Here is a 24,270-nt window from a genome sequence, read left to right as displayed (position 1 = left end):
ATTTTGATTACCTCGCAGTCTCCCAAAATAATTGCACATTTCAATCCAGCTCAGTTGATTTTTAATTTGTATGTGTTTGGTGAATTACTTTGTACAAAAAAATAGACTTACTGAAGAAACGGAGAATAGATTTATACAAGGTGATTACAGGGGACGTCTTAAATGCTTAGCACACTTACATATTGCTGTTACATTTTTGTTTTTTATTTTCAGAAAAAAAACTGTGATTCCATAGACTTTAGGGGAAGGACGATTGATACCCTGAAAGTCTGGAAAGATAGTTTTCTATAGAGAAATGTATAAAAGGAAAAGGAAACAAAGAAATAAAAATATGTGTACATTTGTTTAAAGATTTATTACAAAGTCTGAGTAAACAATGAGTGATTGATTGCCCATTTTTAATTGCATGTGAAGATTACTGTTATATAAGCCCTGCGAAATACACAAGTCTTTAGGAGATCAAGAGTAGATGATCAACATCATTTTCTTCTTTCTTTGGCCCTTTCTTTTCTGTTTCTTTAACCTCTTCCTCCCTCTTTTGTGACTGCACCTCAGCAAGGATAAACTTGCCGAGCATCTTAGTGACAACAACCAAGAAAACAAAACAAAATGCATGTGTGGGTATAATTTACTCAACCTCATTAATGAGGCCTTGTACAAAGAATTTTAATACATTTTGTAAATAAAAAAAAATGTATAGAAAAGATCATTGTCTCAAAGTTTTGTTATTACTGCTTTCATTCATCAGAACGCTACAAGAGCTCCAAGGAAATAACGATGATGGACATTAGTATGATGATTTTGGATGTTCCTGATCCAGACTGACACAGCGTCTCATTTACCTGATACCAAAGTACATGTAGTATGAGACTACACAAGAATTGATGTTATGGTAAAGATAATATTTGTTTGGAAACGTAAGAGCGTGGTGTGTCTTTTACATCCACTGCACAGTGAATTGTTTCAATATCTTAGTATCACTTCTCTACACTGCTGAGTTATTTAATTGTGGAGGAAACATTTGCAGGTACCATAAGGCTGATGGCTTTGAATATGTACATTCAGTTGCAAATGGCCATTTATGTAATCTTGTGCTGCTGGCGCTGTAAGGTACAGTAAGTTTATCTTCTCCTGCGAATGGATCACTTTCTGTAGCGTTATCACTAATGCTCATTAGCAACATCGCCCTTAACCAAGAGGCACTTCCGCAGTTTTACAACCAAAATGAAAGTAGTACAAGGTTGTGTGACCAGATGCATGCTAGAGAGTATGAACACCACCATAAGACAAGATCAGGTTTCTGGTATATCACGAGATTTAAGAGCTACTGGGCTTTTTTCCCATTGACCTCTGTGTTGACCATGCCCCCACACCTCCATATCTGTGTACTTCATACGTTATGAATGAATGGGTCAAATGACTTGGGTAAAACGGGATGATACTGCAGGATCATAGTACTAAGTGGAGTCTTGTAACCTCTTGCAGATTAGTTTCAAAAAGTAATGCAGGAACAAAAGCACGGGTTCAGTAGTGCACAACTGTGGCCACACTAACTATCTAATGACACCGACGTCACGTTGAACTACTGCATGTTTGTTCCAGCGTAATGGCCCTCAAATACGTCACAATAAAAGCACTTCTCACAAAAGATACAACACCACCAGATTCCACTATGAAAACTATCTTTATTTAGAAAAAAGCATACACTTGAATACAGCAGATTAAAAACTCCAAAAAGTAGTTCAGATGCCTCCTAATTTATAATCTGTTTGTGTGAAATCCACGTTGCCATTTTTGTACAAATCTTTTAAAAACTTGATTTTGAGAAGAAAAAAAAAAAAAGAAAAAAGAATTGAAGCAAGTGACAAATTAAAGTAACAGTGATGGCTCATAACATGTAACCATTTTTATTTATGTACACATAATATACAAATAAACCATTGGTACTGTCTCAAACACCGGTGCCTTAACTTCCCACTCACAGCTAAAATGTCAAAGAAAAAAATAAATAAAATCCAAACTGAGTTGACATGTTGACTTGTTTAAACTTCACCGTAATATAAAAAAATAACGTGGTGAGGAGGAAATGATACAAATGCAGGCATGTCTGGAAAGCAACACCACATACTCAAGAGTACACCCATGTATGACATCAGCAGCACATTGTGCTAATATTTAAAAGAATTGACCTTTCAGCAAGTTTACTGAAAATACACAAGGAGAACGCTGGTTAAAATACGAACTACGACTTTTGTCTAGGCAACACTATGAGTACTTAATGCAGGCAAAGGGTGGCTCTGTGTGTGTGTGTGTGTGTGTGTGTGTGTGTGTGTGTGTGTGTGTGTTTGGGTGGGTTTGTGTTGGTGTGTGTGTGTGTATATGCACAGAAATCCTCTCACACGATGACAGGGAAAAGCAGTAAGACTGCCGCATGGTGGGGAGAAGAAAAAAGAACTCCCTGGAGACCAAGGCTACCCCATCGGTGTCGCAGGCCAAAGGAAGGAATTCTACGCAGAGGGAAAAAAGAAATGTGGTCAGACAAGAATAATCAATGAAGTAATGGCCTTACAAGTTTGGAATTTAATGAAATGAAAAAATAAGTTGAATAAATAAAGATTATATTCTAGCCAAGATGCCAATTTTTAAATGCTCACAATGGCTAATGGCTAAAGGCTGTGACGTGTGTGTCCTGCACACGTGGTGTGTGATGAGAACAGAGTCAACAACGCGCATGTGGGAGGTTTTGTGTGCTTCCCAACAATTGGGGCCGCGTTGTACTGTATTTGCATTGTATTAAGTTACAGATATCTGTGCGAGGCAACTGATGCAAATGGAGTAAAATAAGTAAAATGGTAATGAATCAATTCAGTTCATTCAACACAATTCAAGGCTGTTCAGCACGGAGTCTACGGCATTCATCTTACCTGAAAAGTGAGAAGCCTCGACCCCCCACCACACAGGAACACATTATCTGTGTTTGTCAGAGGACTTATGAGTGACAACGTTAAGGCAAAACATGGACATCCATCACAGCACAACACACACACACATGCATACACACATATCCGAAAAGAAAGCTACTGTCTACTGTACAAATGCATACAACTTGTCAAGCTCCTGGAGACCAGATAATCATCTCCGTCTATTTTGTTTTGTTTGTTGTGTTTTTTAAGCCTGCCGTCTCTCAAAAGATCAAAATGCTTCTCCAGCTTCGACACTTCAGCGCAAACTCCAGTTAAGTGTAGTTTCACTGTCGCTCAATTTGTCGTCATCAAAGGATATTGTTTTTTGTCTTCTTTTGCACCGGTGCTTTCTCGTTTCTCTTTCTTCTCAGACTTCTCCTTGTCGTGTCTGGATTCCTGCGGTGGCGGGAGAAAAGAGAGACATAATGAGTCATGAGATGAGCACGGAACTCTGCAGCTAAAGGCCCTTTTCTTTAATCAACAGGGTAGGTTCCTCTTGAAGGGGGGGACGACGACACAAATCGTTAAGCTAAATGCATTTTCAGGTGCAAATTGTCATACCATTAACTCAAGCCTAGAGAAGAAGAGGATTGATGGCCCACAACTGACAATGTTCTACACAATGGTCCTCAGATCGCTGGGGCTCTTTTCATTGGAGAGCTGTTAATGGTGTGTAATGGCTGATATATACAAGCTGATGTAAAGGCAAGAAGCAGATGTGCTGACAGGAAAGCTGATGAGCTACAGAAGGTGGGACAATTGCAACCGCATTAATAAATCCATTACGATGCCATAATGATACTGCGGGAACTGGTAATCAACCAATACTGAGAGGGGCCCTGCTGATCGGAGAAGAGCGGAAGTTTTACGCCTCATTGTGGCCAGAGTTCATCAAATCCGCTGGACAACCGCGGCAAACGGATACCGAAGCTGGGGTCATTTCTTCAAGTAGTCAATGCCAAGATTCATTCATTCACTCATGCTGCTTGTGCTCCCCCATCATCATGGTGCGGAACACATCATGCTGATCAGCTGGCCTCCTCTGGTCCGCTCCTAACGATCTAGCAGCCAGAGAGGGCCATTACCGTGGAATAGTTTCCATGTACCACCAACACGCTCTTGCACTGTCTGCATTGTTGAAGCGATCTGTGCGGTTATACCATTGGGTCCTTGCTTTGTTCCCTTAAGAATAGAAGTTCTACCCCCTAACCACTAGCAAAATATCAATGGAGCTAGGGATCGGTACTGAAACAGTATTAAACTGGCCCCGGGGCTAAATCATTAAAGACTATGGGATTGCGAAGTGGGATAAGTGGCAACTAGTTACCATTACATGTTCTTTATATCGGTCCTCTCCTTAGTGCAATTCATCATCACGCTACAGCATCTCCCCTGCTGTCTGGGTCAGGACTGAGACACACACAGTCAAGTCAGCAAACAGCAGAGCAGAGAGGTCACCGGGTAAAGTGAAGATAACCAAGTTCACTGGCTACATATCGACTACGCTTGTTACTGTAAGAAAGCGTAAAGAAACCTTTGAAAAAAGGTTCTGTATCACTACACCTGTTCAACAACCATAAAAATGTAAACAGAAAGCAATACTTTTCCATGCTAATCCACAGCAGTATTTCAGAGAACAGAGCATGCTAGCTTTGTCATTAGCAAATTGTTAAAAACAAGCCAAATTAAAGTGTGTAGTCCAAATGCTCAGTTTATCTGACATTTTAGATGTGCTTCCAGTCAGATCCAGTCACCTTATACATTCACTTCTAACCCTATTCTGAATGTATTTATATATTTATTCTGAAAAAGGTTAAAGCTAATTTTAAGAAATCAAAAAGAATCAATAAGAGTTAAGAACTGCACTGATAAAGCTATCAATAATAGCTGAATCAATAAAATCCTTTGTCAATAAAATCCCGATATGAGTCCCTACAAAGGAAACCGAATGCTTCTCTACAGGAACCACAGGTTTGGCCATTTCAGTCTAAATCACACATAAATCATACAATCGCCTGTTACCGAGCAAAAAAGCCACAGCACACTCACAGTGTGCTACATGGAAAATGTGCAACTGTGTAGAAGTGCAAGAGTGTATATGTGTGTGTGTGTGTGCACGCGTGTACCTTTTTCCCCCCTGAGGTCTTCTCAGCTTTGGCCAGGTCACTCTTCTCCTTGCTGTTGGACTTGGAGCTCTTGCTCTTGTCCTTGTCGGCCGAGCGGGGCGAGTCGGAGGGGCTGGCGCTCTTGCTGTGCTTGGAGGAGTCTGAGCCAAACAGGGACACAGCACGCGTGAGAGGGAACACACACACACACACACACACACACACACACACACACACACACACACACACACACACACACACACACACACACACACACACACACACACAACAGACCAGAGGGAGGGGACAGAGAGGAGAGGAGGAGAGGGAGACAAGGACAAGCACAGGAAGGGACAGGGATAGAGGCAGATAGTATACCAGAAGCACAGGGATATGGGGGGACAACACACACAGAAAGGTGAAGGAAGTTAGAAAATGGTAGTTGGAGCATGTTAGACAGACGATATAAGAGAAAATATAAAAGGATGCGCATGCACAGAGAGAGAAAGAGAGAGAGAAAGAAAGAAAGACAGAATGAAAAAGAGAGAGGTCAGTAGGTCATGTAGAGGACAGAGACTGTATGCATTAGAAGAAAAACACAACCTTTCTAGTTCAGCCCCTCTCCTGCCTCTTTCATCCTCTCTCACACACTCACTCCATCCCTCCCTCCCTCCCTCCCTCCCTCCCTCCCTCCCTCCCCAGCCCAAATGAAGGGGATGCCATTCAGACTCACTGGTTCCATTTTCATCTTTGCGGCGCTTCATCTCCTGGCTCATCTCGCGCTCGTTGTTGGAGTGGTCCTGGATGAAAAGATTTTCACAGCGCACAGGAGAAGAGGGGAGAGTGAGCCCCATCAAAACGGCTACTTGACACGGGTACTTGCTTTGGTGCTGACAGGTTTGACGTGATGATATTGTGGAGCACTACGTATTTTAAACGAAGCCTCAATATGTATGCTAATTTACCAAACTTGGTTGTAAGGATGCTCTAAACTAACATGTAAAAAAAAAATTAAATAACTCAAAAGGGCCACAGAAACTCTTGACCATGACAATCATCCTTCGATAACGCACAAAAATATAACAACATCGTCAGCGTTAAAGTCCTTCAACAGGAGAACAAGAGGGTTCAGCAGTGGACGGATGCATGGACAGCTAGATGGACGGACGGACGGACGGACTCACTCGCTTGCGGTCCTTCCGGTCCTCTCTCTTCTCCCTCTCCTTGGAGCGGTCGCGGGCCTTCTCACACTCTTTCTTCTCCATCTCCCTCTCTTTGCTTTTGGACAACGTGTTGTGGTTTCCATAGTGCTGTGTGAGGAGGGTGGGAAGGAAGGGGTTAAACATGCCTGCCGTCCAGGGGGGCCGTGTGCGTGTCACTGCGTGCGCGTGTGTGTGTGTGTGTGTGTGTGTGTGTGTGTGTGTGTGTGTGTGTGTGTGTGTGTGTGTGTGTGTGTGTCACCGCGCGCGTGTGTGTGTGTGTGTGGCATGGCTGAGCCAGCAGCAGCCGTGGCTGTCCTGTGAAGCTTCATTAGCACGCCCCATTAGAGTCGACTAGAGGCTCGGCGAGTCCTCGCACCTGGACATCACACCCCCGCACGACACCGCCGGCCTGTCCCTCTCTACCACCCAATCACAACGCAGCACCTACACACACGCGCACGCACACGCACACACACACACACACAGACACAGACTTTTGGCTCTCGGTGAGCTCAAGAGCAGCCAAAGCTGTTCCCATCTCCTGTTTAAGAGGGGGGGGAAACATCCCGTTTCTCCTGTTGTGCTGCCACTATTAATATTTAGCGTACAATGTTTGTCAATGTCATGATGTTGCCGTGGGAGTGAGATGTGCGAGAATTTCAGTGCGCTCATTTGAAAGAGCAGGAGACACAAGAAAAGTAAAAAGCACGGCATCTGCTGTTTTGTGTTCTAAAATAGCAAATGAAGACAGATACAGTGGAGACATTGTGTATCATTCATATTTATGAGATGCATTCACATTTGTTCAAAAGGACGATAGACTATGTGATGGCATTTTCTCCAAGTTTCTCTCGTATTCCTTAATGCGGAGGCCCAAAAGAGACGGAAGGAGGAAACCACTGATGGCCTGGCAAAAATGGGAGAAAGTGATCGGTGAAGCGAAACCTTTAAGGACAGCATCCAGCAGCAGATTGGGAGGAATAAAGACAATTCGACTTCAGCGTGATCAGCAGCTTAGAGATCAGAGGGAGACAGTTTGTCAAAGCGAGCATGTATGGCGTGTGTATTGTCAGCACAGACAAGACGCACACACACAAGTGGCCTTTGTTCCTCTTCTGCAACTGTCAACATTTATAGTGAACTGTCAATGTGGCACAGAAAAAAAAGGTCCAAACTCAACTAACTACCCATCACTTACATTATATAATATGTGTGTGTGTGTGTGTGTATATATATATATATATATATATATATATATTATAAGAAAGTTAATTATATCGAGACAAAAATAAATAGAAATTTATACTGGAGATTTATTACGGAGGTAGAGCAAGTGCCGAGAGAGACAGGAATGTGTGTGTGTGTGTGTGTGCGTGTGCGCGCTCATTCAAGATGGGCCTACTCATTATTGCAGTGAAAGACTGTAAAAACAGTGACTTTTCAGAGTGCTTTGAACCAGCCTTTACTGCCACGAAGAGCCATATTTCCTGAGCCTAATTAGCTTGGGCTTCTGAGAAAAACTACATTCATCTTTCCCCTTCTGTGCACAAAACTAGCGCCAGCCTCCAGCAGGCGCTCATCTGAGCAGCTCAGGTATGTGCTTAGAGGAAGCTAGAGGTGACAGCTTTCACCTGCGCACCACAGCACACTGATGAAAGGGCCGCGTGATCGTTTAAAGCAGAATGGCCTGCTACTGAGGACAACCAACATTTTTTTTTTTTTTTTTTGCACTGCGAGGGGCTTGTAGCAAATGTACAACACTGGTTTTCACCTTCATTAGATGGAGATCATCTCCCTTTGGTGAAAACATAACTCGAAGGGTGAGACTCGGAGCACAGCTCAGCTCAGCATAAACGGAACAAATGAACGTGAATGTGCACTTGAGCTGGGCACTGTGGTTGCTGGGGACAGAGACATTCAAGCCAACATTTAGGGAAAGCAACATCTAAGCCCTCTAATGAAAGGTTGCACATCAAACCGCTTTCACTGTCAGTTTTGAAACACCAACCAATTAATTCAGGCTTATGGAGAACCGCTGGGACACCAGTGTTGGAGCATGCTAGGCTGTGCTAGCATAACTGGGGCCTGTGCTGACGATGCCAATGGAGCTCTGTGCATGGTGTGGCGCCGAAACTGTGAACTGGTCCTTTACAGGAACACGCATCATCATCTGCATTAGAACATTAGAATAACTAACTAAAGTTGCCTATAAAAAGTGGTAAATTACTACATAGTGTTGCTTTTTACAAGATTACATTCAAATTGTACCATATTCATGGAAAATCATATTATACAAATTACAAAATGACAAAATAATGAGGTTTAGAATGCAATCATCCAGCAAACAAACAAACAAACCAGTTTGCAATCTACTTCAAGAATCTTGTGTAAAAACCAAAACGTAGACTTCACTCTACAACAGGCCAAAAAGGCCATACTGAAACAGGCCAAAAAAAGGGGACACAAAACATCCATTAAATCCATACAACAAAACGCAAGGCACGTGCAGCACACAGGGCGTTCATTTTCATCAGGGATGTCACAATTGATTCTATTAGCAATCAACTCAACACAATGAAAAGTAATTATCTTTTTGATGAGCGTGTTTATTTCCAGGCTGATCAAAGTTGAGCTAATTGATGAAGAAACCATATGTATAGCATTTCACTTGCTTTGCAGCTGAATAGGAAGGATCTTTCAATTGGGATTTCACACCTGCGCCACTTAGTCTGGTTAAATCAGACTGATAAAACTGGGGCAAGTTAGCGCAGAGTAAGTGTGGTAAAACTAATAACAGAGCTATAACATTTCGTTGTACCTGTGACAATAACAATAAAAGACCTATTCTATTCTATGCTGTATGACTTCATTCTCGTAACAAAACAAGGCCACAGGGCTCTTGTTGCAGGTTTACCACTTACTCCGAGCTAACTTAGCGAGATTTGTTGCTAAACAACGTACTTGAAATACTCCCCTGGTTTGTTTGACCCCTTGGTGCATTTCGTTTTGGCAGGTGTGAACAGAATAACCACATTAGTGTGCAGACTATGAGATCCTAGAGTGGAAATGGTCTCTGTGCAGTTGCAAAACAATTCTGGAGTGGTTTGTTGGTGGTAGGACATGATCTAATTCAACTTAACTGCAAGGTTTACTCCACAACTTTGAGTTAAATGGTTTCTGTAGCCATGTATGCTTACTTAGCATTTTGGAATGAAGTAAGGCAACTGTAGCAGCTGTAGACGACTCCTCAAAGTGCATATAATTTTGTTAAATAGGTTTCCCTAGTACCACAATTGGGGACAAATGCTAACGACATTCCAAATTGTAGATAGGTGTAAAAACATTGGTGCATTAAATACATTGATTTTGATTATTAAGTTGATTCAATCAAAAGATTTATCAGGGGGGACACCCAGTTTAGCTACATTACATAAATTAGCATAATAGGTTATAATCATCAGTGTATTGAATGAATTAGCCGACTATGATGTTAGACTGCCTTCACTGGGGTAAATTATTACAGTGTGTTGCATTATTTCATTCATTACAGTGACTGTTACTTGTATGAATGTGAATGTGAAATATTAGCAGGCTAGTTACTGAAATTGACATGTTTGCGTGATACATGCAAGGTCCTAGTTACATTTGGAAGTGCATTTTTCCAACACACTGAAATTGACATGTTCCCACAAAAACAAACCCATTTTGTCTGCTCTTATTTGCACCTTCATCCATTCCTGTTTCCCCCCTCCCTGTTGCCAATTCATCATGCAGGAAAGGTTTAATCAATAACATTTGTGTTAAATATGCAACTGAGACACCCAAGGAGGAGAAATGGCTTCTGTTCAGTGAATCCAGTGAATGCTGCAGTGTGTATCGTCTGCTCTGACACTGTCAGGCTTACACCATTAGCCTTTGCGCAGTCATATGTGTAGCTTTAATACCATAATTGCATAGATAATATCAGGGAGCACCTTGGGAGCGTTAAGTTCCCTTTGATATGCGAAAATGACTGCCTGCTGGAAAATTCCGTCACACGGCTTCTTCCCCCCCCCCCCCCCTTCTTTGCACTTATTTTTTCCTCCCCTTAACTGAGCGCTGTGCAATCAGCATATTTTCAAATATCCCGTCTTTTTTTCCCGTCGGTGACCACCACAACAAAAGAAAGGAAGACGGATGACGGAGGAGGGGGGGCGGGAGAGAGAGCGAGAGAGAGAGAGAAAAACATTTTTATCTCCTCTGAGTAGACGGGAGCTATTCAAAGGGACTCGGTAAAGAACAGCAGACCAAGCAAGCTGCTTCAGACGAATCACACAACTGAGAAGTCTGAGGGCAGCACAGGGCAGCGCGAGAAGGGGAGCGCCATTGTCAAGTGGAAATGACATTACCAGAGTGGGCAATACAGCAATTTTAAAAGGGAGAGGAGGGGAAGGGAGCCTGGCAGAGGGATGGGGCACAGAAAATGGCCCTGGCAGGGAAAATGTAGCTGCTGTGTTAAACCATATACGTCTCCAGTGCTATAGGGGAATGATATGATAAAGCATAATTCTTTATGGGAAAACTCTCCCCTCAGAATATGGCCTGCCTTTACTCATAAAATCTAATCATAAAAAGAAAGGGTTCTCTACAAAACCTACTGGGTTAGCAAGAGTTTGGAGCGAATGGATCACAAGAGGGCCGTGCCAAACACTACTGAGCTACCTTCTGATCTGATCACTCAAATCACTTGGCGATGTTTGGGGGGCATTTACCATCTATCTTTTGCAGTGTAAATGCTAATGTTTCCCTGACCAAGAGATTACGGGTGGACGAAATGAACACATGCATGCATAACAGCATGTATACAGCTGTCCACTTGCGTTACGGCACATTTGAAAATGGCCTTAGAGTAGGGCCTCAGAGCCCAGGTAAAGGCTCCCATCTTACACCTGCTAAATCAGGTGCTAAACACATCCATAATGGAAGCTTTCCTGCAAGACAGTGGGATGAGACAAACATCCTAGTCGGATCTTGAGGTGTTCTCCCACGGGACAAGACGAGAGGAAGCGTTCTTTATTCCCACCTCACTATGAATTGCACCAGCGGGCCTTCTTCTGGCTGACGCGCCGGAGGACATGACAACAGGTATTTGAAAGAAACAGAGACGGGGGGGTGCGGGGCGGGAGGAAACGACAGACAGGTAACAGCGAAGCATTAAAAAGAGCTCAAACCTTTGAGGCGGACTCCTTGAAGTCGTTGAGACTGTCCTGTAGGAATGAATGGAGATGACAGATGAGCTGGAGGGGGTTGGACACAGCGGCAGACAGAGAGGGGGGTGGAGGCAGGGCCGGCCGTCACTCAACACAACCCCCCAAAGACCTTCAAGGACTCAAGACTTTTCACAGCGTTAGAGGCAGCAAAGCCACTTGACTGTTATAACAAAAAGTTATAACAAAGAGATTTTCAAATGAAAGACTTTTGCCTATTCTATGGGGTATGTCAGCTGAACATCTAAAAGTAAAAAAGTAGTAGGTAATAATAATAATCTTATAATAATAATAAAAAAAAAACATATGGATGGTTCACCAAGTCACCAAAGAGCTGATTTAATGTGAGAATCGAGAAGGAAAATGAATTAAATAATACAAATCCACAAACATATTCCTAGCAATTCAAAGTGTGGGTGTTTGTGAGCACTACATCTAAGTGACAAGAGCCTGGGATAGGATTCTGTTTTTAGATGGATGCAAGCCAACCTTCAGGGACTGTTGCATTTACTGGAGCCCACTTAGGGGAATGTGTAAGTAATGGGATCATGCCGGGTTTGGCAGGAGGTGAGGGACTCGGAGAGGTGAAGGTGCATGGAGGAGGTGCAGGAGCACCCCCCCACACCGCCCCCACCTCCCTCCTCCTCCTCCTCTCGACGGAGCGCTGGAGATCCTTCTGGAGAGGCTGCGCCCACACTTGGCGGTTTTTCTCCTCCAGCGGCGGGCGTTGCGTTGGACGCTTTGCTCCTCGGTGCTTTTTATAAACGCTGCTGCTCTCTCGCCGACGGGGCCCTGGCTGGCTGCTCCGCTGCGTGGCTGGAGGGCCCGATCGCGCCGTGCGCCGCCTCACTCGCTGATGCTTCAGGGGCTTTGCTGGGGGAGCGTTGTGGGGGGGGGGAGGAGCGGAGCGGAGTGGAGTGGTGGGTGGTCTCTGGATCTGGACGCAGGCGGGTTGGTGGGATTGTGTGCGTGCGTGGGAGGCGTGTCGGGTCTGGATCTGGATCTGAGGCGAGGGGTTGCAGGGGTGCGTTGTGGGCTTTTCTTCCTGAGACGCGGCTCTTCGGCGGAGGGTACAGGTGCGCCAGCGTGGTCTTCTTACATAACAGCTGTCGAAGCAGCGGGGTGGTGGGGGGGGGGGGGGAAGTAAAAATGGAGACGTGGCAGTCGTCGGGCAGTGAAGTGGCGATGAAATCTCTCCCTGGGTTCAAACAGCAGGCCGGGGGGGCGACACAGCGAGGCGTTGGCTCCTACTTCTATCCATCTTCTCCAGCATGCAGACTCTCATCCCTCTCTCTCTCTCTCTCTTTCTCTCTCTCTCCAACCGACCCCACCAGACCCCACCCCCGTCCTTCACAGCAGTCGACACCAGTGGACATCGGGGAGAGGCGAAGTCGTAGCGGGAGCAGGACGAGGAGGAGGATGATGAAGACGATGAGGATGATGAGGGGGAGGGGGGGGGGAAGGGCATGGGCACCACTCGTAATTCAGCAGCATCTCATCTTGATGGAGAAACACACACGCAAGCGCACGCACACACACACTTATTTCCTCCCGGCTTAGTGCGAGCCGCGTAATAAAAAAAAAAAAAAACCCACGAAACGGCAACAATAACAACAACAAAAAAGGCACCGCTTTCTTCAGCAGCTAGGCTTAAAAACGCTGTGCTTGGGGGGCACAGCAGGGGAAAAAAGCCAGATACAAAAAAATGGAAGAACGTGGGTGTGGAAAAAGTATGAGGCTCAAAAAATATATTTAATATCTATATTTACAAACTCACAAAAAAGACTTTTGTACACAAAAATTCTCTAAGGCACTTGGGCAGATTCTTTTTCCGTCTAAAGCGCGTACAAAAAAAGCTACATAATTTCTTTTTTTTAAGGTTGAGGTAAAAAAAAAAGATATTAACTGCTATATTTGAACATGAATATCTTTTTGGCAAGTCCTTATATCTTTATCATAGAAAAATAATTATCTACACCACAAAAGGAGATCTCACAAGGCGGGTTTCCATGAAGAAAAAAGAAAACAAGACAAAAAAAATAGTCCATATGATGCTGTAACACGAAGCTTTCTCATTAACCCCCACCACTGAAGACAGAGAGCTCCTCCTCCTCCTCCTTCGTTGTGGCTCCCTCTTTTTTCTCTCTCTCTCCCTCGTTTTCTTTTTCTCTTTTTCCTCTCATTCTCTCCCTCTCTGCAGGGCAGGAGGTGCAGGGACGACCAACGCTGGGGAAAACCGCACGTGTGCTCTCGCTCTCTCTCTCTCTCTCTCTCCGACCAGGAAGGGACATGAGGAAACAAGGGCACAGCTCTCCTCAGGCTATACTAACCTTAACAGTGGAGGAGTGGGATGGCGAAGAGTGGGTGTCGAGCTTTCGTCTCTTTTGCTCTGCAGGGAGAGGGAGAAACAGAGAGAGGGAGAGAGAGAAGGAATCGGTTAGCAAAGGGAAACAATTATTTTACCCAACACTACCTATAAATGAATACACACAATTGTGTGTTTGCGTGAGTGTTTGCGTGTGTGTGTGTGTGTGTGTGTGTGTGTGTGTGTCTGTGTGTGTCTGTGTGTGTGTGTGTGTGTGTGTGTGTGTACACAGAAAATAATACACGAAGGGAACACATAACAAACGAATGCTTTGTTTTTAGAGCAGGGAGATTTCAGGATGTTCTTTCCGTCTCTACACGCCGAACACAATAAGAACAAGAAAACAAGACGAGCTGGATTTGGACCCTATCTCCATGAAGGTTTGGGGTGTCCTCCAGGACTGCAAATCACGCCTCATCATCAGAACTGTTCCTCAGCCGCTTGCCGTTTTTAAAAGGATATTGATTTATGGCAGCCATTTTACAGAGCGAATTACAGCTGATGATGTACGAGTAGGTCTTATTGGTGCGCGGTACTGTTTTTCATTGGAGGGCTCAGAAAAGTACTCGGCGTGGCATATTTATGTAGATCATTTCCAGGTGAATATAGATGAGCCCAGAGATGGCCTAAATGATACGAAGATAAATATGACGAGTTGAAAATAAATATGATAAATATGACGAGTTAGAGCGCATTACTCTTTCTCTGTGGAAGTCAAGTCTTTTTGTTCCGCTTGTGTTCACCGTCTGTCACCTTTAAGATGTTTAGCATTTCAGTGTCTCCCTGGCACTTCCTCCTGTCTCTCTCCTCCTCTCTGCCTCTCTCTGGGATCTGTTTCTCTTTCATTCAGGCCCTCTCTTAGCCAGGTATTTCTGGAGCCGTGCTCTTAACATACTTTAGAGGTATTCATTACACTGCTTGTCATTTAAAACAACATTGTACTGTATTGTGTTCAACCACTAATATATCATAGCTTAGTGACATGATGGCAACAAATCTGGCAGAATGGAGTCCTCTAGAGTGTCCTGACTCCTGTTAAACCTGCACTGTAGATGTAGTCTGGTAGAACAACCCTGGCCTCTCTCCTTCCTGCCTCTGTTGCTATTGCTCCTCCACTGCCTCTCTCTCGTTTCCTCTCTCGTTCTCTCGTTCTTTCTCTCTCTCTCGTCTCCTCTCTCGTCTCCTCTCTCGTTCTCTCTCTCTTACCCCGCTCAGAGTCGGCTCCGTCGGAGCGGGGTACGGGGGACTTGAGCTGGCCGCCGGCGCCGCTCTTGTCCCCCTTGCTGCTGCTGCCGCCGCTGCTGTCCCGGCTCTTGCTCTCCTTGGCGTCGCGCTCCTCTTTGCCGCCGCTGCCGCCGCCGTCTTTGCTCTTCTCGTCCTTGGGCAGCTTCTCCTCCTTGCTCCGCTTGTCCCGCTCGGCCGTCTTGGGCGTCTTCTCGCGGCCGTCCTGGCCCTTGTCTCCGCCGCTGCTGTCCCGGGTGGAGCGCTCGTCCTTGGGCTGCTGCTTGTCCTTGCCGCCGGCCTTGGAGTCGGGGGTGCTGCCCGGGGCCTTGTCCTTCTTCTCCTTCTTGTCCTTGCTGCCCTTCTCCTCCTTCTCCTTGCTGGATTTCGTGCTGAGGGGGCACACAAGAGGTCAAAGGTTACTTAAAGGTTACTACAAATGTACTAAAGGAACGACTTACAATTAGTCCGTGAGCCAGAGGGGTTGGTCGTTACCGAAAAGGTGGCAAAGGCTACCATACCTTTTCTGAAAGCCTGGAATCTCAGCTTTTCAATGATGTATGATGGCCATCTGACAAGAGTAGCTGTTTTGAGTTATGATGCATAATGTAAACTAAGGTTGAAGAAATAATGTGTATAAATCAAGCAGAACACTGAAATATTTCATTTTGTTATGTTTGGTATCATTTTAAAGGGGAGACTCTGAGCTTTCATTTAAATCCTTTTGTGAACATTTTGGATAAGTACAGCCAACCCTGGAGCTCTTCAAACCTTTAATCACACACATTTGCCTGCCATTTCCCTGCCATCTTTTGTCTTTTAATCCTGTGGCACCTGGGAGCATCAGAGAAACAAAATCCAAACACTGAAATACTGGCATGACCCTAAGGATTCAGAAAATGTATCATTTACCCATATTATCTGATTTGGAGGGGATGATTTTTCGTCTTATATCAGACATGGCATTTTTTCAAAGACATAAACAGTAGTGTACTATTACCCTTAAGGTTAATTTGTTGATATGTCGAGTTGAAAGTCTGAGGTAAATATATTTGAAATAATAATTATTGATACAGATAATTTTGAAAAAGTTGTTATACAGTGCAACACACTGACATGAGGAGTGACACAGTCCCTCTTGCATGAGCAGGACAGAAACTCAAGTATTGCTTGTGGACCAATGGAGACATTGAACCATATAGAGAGCTGCAAGTCACCATCTTGGTCCAGTCTAGACCACCCATGCTCAACTGGGGAAGGAACTTCAGGGTTGTTCTCGAGGCATCTTCTCCAGATAGCACCTTGATTGTTAGCTCTGAGACTGTGCTTCCTGAGAGAATCCGAGCATGGAGTTAACTGCCAGGATTCTACGCCTTTCTTTGCACAAAAAAGTGCATACTTCATTTCATTGATGTTGGTGATTCTGGACTTGGAGCTGTAAGGCTGCATACAACTCAGGTGTCATTGCCCAGTCTGCCCCAACCTTCTGAAAGGTCTCACAGAAGTTTTCATTCTTCTGAAAAAGTTTTAGGGCTGACACTTTACCATGGCCTACAAATGCACTTACAGTATCGCAGCCTGTGTATACGTGTATTTTCTTGCCTGAGAACAAGGCATTCATTTTTTAATGTACATGTAAATTCCAAGAAAGTGGGGACCTGATATAAATGATATGTGGTGGATATGTATTAAGGACCTTTTTAACTATCTAAAAATGCTGAGAATGCTGAATAACAACTTTTTAAAAATTATCTGTATCAATAATTATTATTTCAAATATATTTACCTCAGACTTTCAACTCGACATATCAACAAATTAGCCTAAGGGTAATAGTACACTACTGTTTATGTCTATGAAAAAACGCCATCTCTGATACAAGACTGTAAATCACCCCCTCCAAATCAGATAATATGGGTAAATGATATATTTTCTGAATCCTTAGGGTCATGCCAGTATTTCAGTGTTTGGATTTTGTTTCTCTGATGCTCCCAGGTGCCACAGGATTAAAAGACAAAAAATGGCAGGGAAATGGTAGGGAAATGTGTGTGATTAAAGGTTTGAAGAGCTCCAGGGTTGGCTGTACTTATCCAAAATGTTCACAAAAGGATTTAAATGAAAGCTCAGAGTCTCCCCTTTAAAATGATACCAAACATAACAAAATAAAATATTCCAGTGTTCTGCTTGATTTATACACATTATTTCTTTAACCTTAGTTTACATTATGTGTCATAACTCAAAACAGCTACTCTTGTCAGATGGCCATCATACATCATTGAAAAGCTGAGATTCCAGGCTTTCAGAAAAGGTATGGTAGCCTTTGCCACCTTTTCGGTAACGGTTTCCATAATTTGAGGCCCTGGCTCACGGTCTAAATGTCACATTTTGTTACTTAAAGGTTACTACAAATTCACTAAAGTAACGACTTAGAATGTCACATTTTGAAAACTGTAAAGAAACACACATTGTTCTTCTGTAACGGGACGTCTTTGAGGCTAAGAATGAAGCTGGTCGCTTCTATACCACTTGTACAGGACACCAAACAATCTCAACTTGATATGTGCTTGTGAGAGGACTTGCCCCCTAGCTCTTCAGTACCGTGCTACCCTGATCTATAGACATGTGTACCTGGCAGGTCTTCCCTGACCCCGTTTTATTTCCGTTTCTCGCCTCCTCTCTGGCTGCTCATTCTCTTCATTACGGTGAATTATGCATCCGTCGTTTCCCCGGTGACGGCTGACGGAGGCACTTTCCCTGACCCCTCGCAAAAAACTTGCGCCGAAATCCCCCCCTCAGGAATCTATTACTCCCTCATTATCTTCACACTGTTTCCAACCAAAATAAATGGCCGCGTTTTACCCCCTCCGCCTCGCTCCTCGCCCCGGCTATCACCGCGCGCTATGAAATATTTCTATTAGAGCGATGCTCCACGCAGCTAATTTAACAGACTCTCCTGCCAATTGTTGGAACGCATTAAGCCACGGCGGCCTGGGCTCCACCCCGTCCCTAAGACAGCTCCGTTTAATGAAACGGGGAACGTGGCAGTAGCCCCGGAACACGCTCCAATTTGATTATCAAAAGCGCGGGGCTACGCGCAGAACTGTGGAGGGCCATTGATTTATACGCTGCCTTCTTTTCCTTTCACTCCTGTACAAGAGGGCTCCAAATAATAAAAGCTGCTCACTGCACACCTGAGGGCCATGGAAGGAGATGAGAGATGTACTTTACCTCTTTGTGTGTGTGTGTGTGTGTGTGTGTGTGTGTGTGTGTGTGTGTGTGTGTGTGTGTGTGTGTAAGAGAGATGGAAAGAGACAAGCTCAGGTGCAGGTGTTCTGTTGGCATTGAGATGTTTGTGCGTGTGCGTGTGTGTGTATGTATGTGTGTGTGTGTGTGTGTGTGTGTGTGTGTATGAATGAGAGAGATGGGGTCAAAGGTGGAGGTGCTGTGCAGGGGTCAGCTGACCTGTTTGGGGTGCTGTTGCCGTTGCTGCTGCTGCTGGCTTTGGAGGCTGCGCTGGTGCTCTTGCTGCCCGTCTTAGCCGTCTGAGACTTGTCCTTCGATTTCTCTGTTGAGCCCGGCCATAAAAGAAGGAACAAGAGAAAGAGAGAGGGAGGGAGAGAACAATTTTCATAAATTACAGCAATGTACACTTGCGGCAGCGACACTTGACACACACCCATTGTGTTAAGCGAAGGAGCAAAAAACTGGAACCAAAATATCAGGCGATAAATAAAGCAGGAACGCAGTAAGTAATAGCTGGGCTGACAGACCGAGGGAGGGGATGGAGGAGTGGTGATGAGTGGAGGGGACGGGGGGGCAACGTCCCCCCCTGCCCCCCCCTTTACACCACCCCTCTACCCACAGCGGGCACGGCCTGCCTCTAAGGGAAGGCGAGCGCAGGGGAATTTGGCTGCTGCGGGAGGCAGAGGTGGATGGCCTGGGGAGTTTATGTGGACATTACGCACACTGCTGGAAATGGGAGAGCATCCTTCAGCTGCCACGGCGGCCTCATAAAAAGTGAATGAGAGGCGAGGTGGTGCCTGGCGGACGTGAATAATTTAAGGCAGCGCTGGGCGAGTCCTCAGAGGGGCCAATAATGAATTTATATGTGTGTGTGGTGTGTGTGTGTGTGTGTGTGTGTGTGTGTTGGGGATAGGTGAGTAGGTATGTGCGTGTGGGCGGAGGCATGGGGGCTACAATAACGAGCCACAAAAGCTACAGTGATGAGCACGAGTCTATCAGCATGTGGGACTCTAAACAACACAAACATAAACATGTCGGAAGAGTTGCGCGGTGTTATGCAGAGTGCAGGCGAACAGGGCATTTCCTAAACAAAGCGCACATTCGAAAATCCCCCGCAGGGCGAAACAAATCTCAACATGAAATTATTATAACATCAGATGGACTAGGAGAGGCCGAGTCTATATGGAGACTCTGCTCCTGGCTTCCCTGTACATGTTCTACACATTATTATTTCATCCGAACACAATTACTTTTTCATGTCAGCTTTATGACTAGCAACAAGCGACAGTTTAAAGTAATGAGAATGTTCATCGGCATTTCTGTACATCGCTTTTGGACAACGGCGCCAAGAATCACGACGACAAACAGGACCCAAGTAGGTTTCCGGTATGTTCTGCATCTCTTACCCGCGTCGTCTCCGTTGCCCTCGTCGGCCTTGCCGGTGGCGGAGGTGGCGGTGGGCGCCTTGGCGGAGCTGGCGGGGCCGTTCTGCAGGCTGGCGGGGGTGGCGCTGCGCGTGGGCGGAGCCTCCTTGTGGTGGAACTCGTTCTCGGGCACCATGTGCACCTTCCTGCCTTTCAACTGCCCTGAGTAACTGAGAGGTCACACGGGCCCGTTAATGGGGGGGCAGAGGGGGGGGGGGAGCGGGGAGACACAGGAGGAAGCAGCACACGGGGGGGGACACCCTACACAATACTACTACTTACACACACACACACACACACACACACACACACACGCACACACACACTCTCTAACACTGCTACACACACACACTCTCTCTCTCTCTCTAACACTGCTACACACACACCTACATACAGAAACACTAGCACACACACGCACAAGCACAACCTACATACAGGCACACACACGCACAAACACAACCTACATACAGACACACACAAGCATAGACACACACACCAGTAGCCATGACGGGAAGGCAGACTCCTCCAAGGTGCAGCAGCACCAGCACCAGACTGACTCTAGTGTGTAAAGCACTGACGCCACAGCCAGACGGGGGCCTGGATCTCTGGGCTTTGTCTGGACACAGAGTTACTGTCCCAAAGACATCGGCTTGCCAGGCACGGCAGTGAGCAGTCGCACTGCTTTCTAGATGGCCCCTGGATGAATGTTTGGCTGTTTGGTTGAGATTGCCATCAGATGAGGACACACACACACACACTCCGGGTTTCTCAAGATGTGAGAGAGAGGTGGTGGAAGCGCACTAATTTAGCAAACACACGCTGATTTCTCCGCTCCAAAAATAGCCGCATCGGAGGGGCCACCTTGCCCCCCCCCCCCACCCCACGGCTGAGCACCCCTCTCCTCGGGAGACGCCAGCGCCGGAACCAATTTGCCCGCCGACGACAATTAGCGCCGACTGGAACGAGCCTGCCCACCCACTTCACTACACAAGCGCGGCCCCGCACGGATCCCAGCGGCACGGGTGGGTTGGAGTTCTCATCAAACAGCCGCTGGAGGTCTGGGTAGACGGAGGCTGATTGGCCAGCGGAGGGGTGGTGTTGGGCAACAGGGTTCTCCTCAGTACAGGGGGGGGGGGTGTCTGGGGGGACTAGCGTGGCTGGTTAAGATTGATAACTGATAAGATGGCTTCATCATGAGCAGACAAAAGGCCAGTGTGCGCGCTAGCAGAGCGGGCGCCGGTGCTTAATAGTATTCATTAAGCAGGAGGGCTAGGCCAGGAGGGGCCTCCTCTATACAGCACTCCTGACCTTATCCTGCCTCCACATTATCACCCAGCCACGCACACACATGAATTACCCACACACAGCACAGGGAGAGGGAGGGAGGGAGAGGCTGAGAGAGAGGAATGGAGGGAGAGAGAGAAGGAAGGTGGGAGGGAGAGAGGGCGGGACGCTTGAGAAACGATGAGCAGGAGGAGAAATTGATGGGAGCCCAAGAGAGAGGGAGGAATAAGGAGGAACAGGAGAGGAGACCAGTGACAGAAAGACATGCAGCAATCAAGCAGCCAAAGAGAAGGAGGGATAAACACAAAGACAGGGGAAGGGGGGGGGGGGCATGACTGATCCCTCCGTAAGAACGGGAGCGCGTTCTCGACCGCGGTGAAATCACCAGTGGCGGTCCCCGCCGTCCCCGGGAAGATTGAGCTGGCCTCTAGGGGCCCACCGGCACACCTCTGGACTAATGGCTCTAACGCCACAGATCCCATCACACACACCTGGGGGGCACACGCTTCAGCGGCTCACAGGGAACACACACGCAGAGAGAGAGAGAGAGGGAGAGAGAGGGAGAGGGAGGGAGGGAGAGAGAGAGAGAGAGAGAGAGAGAGAGAGAGAGAGAGAGAGAGAGAGAGAGAGAGAGAGAGAGAGAGTGAGAGAAAGAGTGAGACCCTTATAGAGGAACGACAGAACCAGGGAGGCCAGACAGAGGGAGAGGGACAGGCTGGGGAGTGTGCTTGTGCTGTAGAGAGGTCTGCATACTCCAGGCCTGTGCTGTGGAGGTGGAGGGTGGAGGTGTCGTCTGAGTCAGTCTGGTGCTCTCACGGTCAGCAGGGGCCGACGGGGAATATGCCTTCCGTATCACAGGCCACTAAGCAGGACACCAGCAACACCACAACTCTGGCACAGGGACTCACTTTCCAAACACACTCCAAGCACAGGGACAAGCACAGGGACACATACTCCCATCCCCTTCAACACACACACACACACACACTTATTTTCTATTCCCACACACACAGCGCTCACTCAAGTACGCACACCCACACAAAAACTGAACCACATTCAAACACACACAAAATATTTTCTTATTCTGTCTCTTGCACACACACACACACAACGTTCACTCACTAACCTAATATCCACAGTAACTGACCCACATACAAGCAAACACAAAACCAGTACAAACACAGAACCACACAGACAGAATAACCACCGAGTAAGTGTGTGGTTAACCACCCCACCACCCTTATCCCCAGTGTGAGGTTAAACAGAAGAGTGTGAGTGTGTGTGTGTGTGTGTGTGTGTGTGTGTGTGGGCCAGATGGGCGGGTGTGTGTGGTGTGGTTACCCCATGGCTAAGGCATAGAGGTCGGGCCTCTTCTCCTTCTCCTCCTGGCAGATCTTGAGCACGCGGCACTCCAGCGCCTGGCCCAGGTTCAGCACTTTGGGGTAGAAGGGCAGGATCTTGGTCAGCACGATCAGGATGTTGCGGATGTGGGTGTACTCGCCCGTCTCCAGACAGTGCACCGACGCCTGGGGGGGGGAGAGAGGGAGAGAGAGAGAGAGAGAAAAGGATGGGGGGTAAGAAAGAGAGAAAGAAAGAAAGGAAGAGATAGAAAGAGAGAGAGAGTTATAATAAATAAGACATGCAAATGAACCCAAATAATCATCAGTGTACCGTTCAACATATAATTCTGCAGCCTGAGCACTAGTGGGCTAAGGAGCGCCACAATAAAAGGTAAAATAATATGACATGCTGGAACTGGGGGACTGGACAGGACCATGGTCCATGTGCTTGATGACCACTCACTTTGGTGAGCTTGTAGTGCCACTTGTGGACGACGTGGCGGAAGTTCTCGTAGTCCAGCTGGTCGGCCTTGTTCCCGCCGTCGAAGCCGCTGGCACGGAAGATGGTGACGAAGCCCGGGTAGTTCCCGCATTCCTGGAGAGACAGAGGGAGAGGAGGGGTCAGTGAGACGCAACCGCACTTCACACACACACACACACACACAAGGGATGAGCTCTGTGGAGCGCGCTGATGAGGAGAGTGGGCGTGCAGAGGTGTGATGGGGGGTGGGGGGGCACCAGCGCCAAACCACCGCTTACGCAACGCAACACAGCCTTCATCAAGGGCTATTGTTCCCCGCTCCGCTAGCACATCAGTCTACGCTTTGACGTGTGTGTGTGTGTGTGTGTGGATGCGTTGGCAAAGGTGGTGTATGTTTTAGAGCTTGTGCTCCGAAGTCCGTGTGCAAACTGTGTGTTTTGGGCAAACCGCAATGTGTGGGTCTGTGTGTGTGCTGGCAGAGGTGTCTGATTAGAGCTGGCATGGGTTAGAGCGAGGTGGTGTGTGTGTGTGTGTGTGTGTGTGTGTGTGTGTGTGTGTGTTTGTGAGTGTTTTGGATGAGTTTGAATGAGTGATTAACTTTTTTCCAGAAAAATAGTGCGTCTGCGTGCCGCCGCGTGTCTAACTCATAGACTGCATGCCTGTGTGTGTGTGTGTGTGTGTGTGTGTGTGTGTCTGTGTGTGTGTGCGTACCTTCTCGTAGATGGTGCGGTCGCTGTGCCAGCGCGTCACCGTCTCCAACATGCAGCACAGGAAGCGCCCGTAGCGCCGAGACTCGTTCTCCGTACAGCTCGCCACCGTGTAGATGATGTCAGAGAACACCTGAGAGAGGGATAGAGAAAGAGAGAGGAAGAGTGAGGGATGGAGAAGGATGGAGAAAGAGGGCGATTGGCGAGGAGAGGAGAGTTGCATGTAGAGAGATGGGGAGGGGAAGTAATGAGGGAAAACATGAGGAAATGGGGGTAGAGACAAAGCCAAGGGAGAGAGAGAGCGAGAGAGAGAGCGAGGGAGAGAGAGCGCGAGCGATCATGAGCACGGGAGAAATCCTATCAAACAGCGCAATCAAGTTTAATAGCCTTTCACACCACGGCGCTTTAACACACGCAATTAAAACACTTCACACTTTCAGACACAGTGTGACATCGCAAAGTTCATAAACAAATCAAAGCTATGGGGTGTGTGTAAGTGCCTGAGTCTCTGTGTGTGTGTGTGTGTGTGTGTGTGACTGTGAATCGAAGAGTAGTAGCGCTCTTCAAACACAGTCAGTTAGGGCCACAAAATTAAGTAACTAGTTCACCGCCATTGGTCAACTAGATCTGCATTTGCATCTATCTGTGATGAGCAAAAAGCACACCGGTGCAGCACAGCGACATCATCTTC

General features: G+C 46.6%; 1 protein-coding gene across 1 annotated transcript in view; it reads right to left on the bottom strand.

Moving 5' to 3' along the window:
* Positions 1-1,665: 1,665 nt before the first annotated feature.
* thoc2 (THO complex 2) overlaps positions 1,666-24,270 on the bottom strand; it is a 57,459-nt gene continuing 34,854 nt past the window's right edge. The window contains exons 26-39 of the mRNA XM_062524202.1: positions 23,584-23,712; positions 22,855-22,986; positions 22,393-22,577; positions 19,750-19,937; positions 18,563-18,665; positions 15,088-15,494; positions 13,847-13,905; positions 11,481-11,516; positions 6,253-6,378; positions 5,802-5,868; positions 5,090-5,229; positions 3,283-3,359; positions 2,925-2,995; positions 1,666-2,507 (exon numbers count right to left, since the gene is read on the bottom strand). Coding sequence (XP_062380186.1) covers positions 2,968-2,995; positions 3,283-3,359; positions 5,090-5,229; positions 5,802-5,868; positions 6,253-6,378; positions 11,481-11,516; positions 13,847-13,905; positions 15,088-15,494; positions 18,563-18,665; positions 19,750-19,937; positions 22,393-22,577; positions 22,855-22,986; positions 23,584-23,712 — 1,677 coding nt within the window. The 3' untranslated portion in view covers positions 1,666-2,507; positions 2,925-2,967. The remainder of the gene's footprint in view (positions 2,508-2,924; positions 2,996-3,282; positions 3,360-5,089; positions 5,230-5,801; positions 5,869-6,252; positions 6,379-11,480; positions 11,517-13,846; positions 13,906-15,087; positions 15,495-18,562; positions 18,666-19,749; positions 19,938-22,392; positions 22,578-22,854; positions 22,987-23,583; positions 23,713-24,270) is intronic.

This window comes from Sardina pilchardus, chromosome 21 (assembly GCF_963854185.1).
Source record: "Sardina pilchardus chromosome 21, fSarPil1.1, whole genome shotgun sequence".
Lineage (NCBI taxonomy): Eukaryota > Metazoa > Chordata > Actinopteri > Clupeiformes > Clupeidae > Sardina > Sardina pilchardus.
Note: the sequence above shows the minus strand (reverse complement) of the source record. Positions and strands in the feature narration are given on the sequence as shown.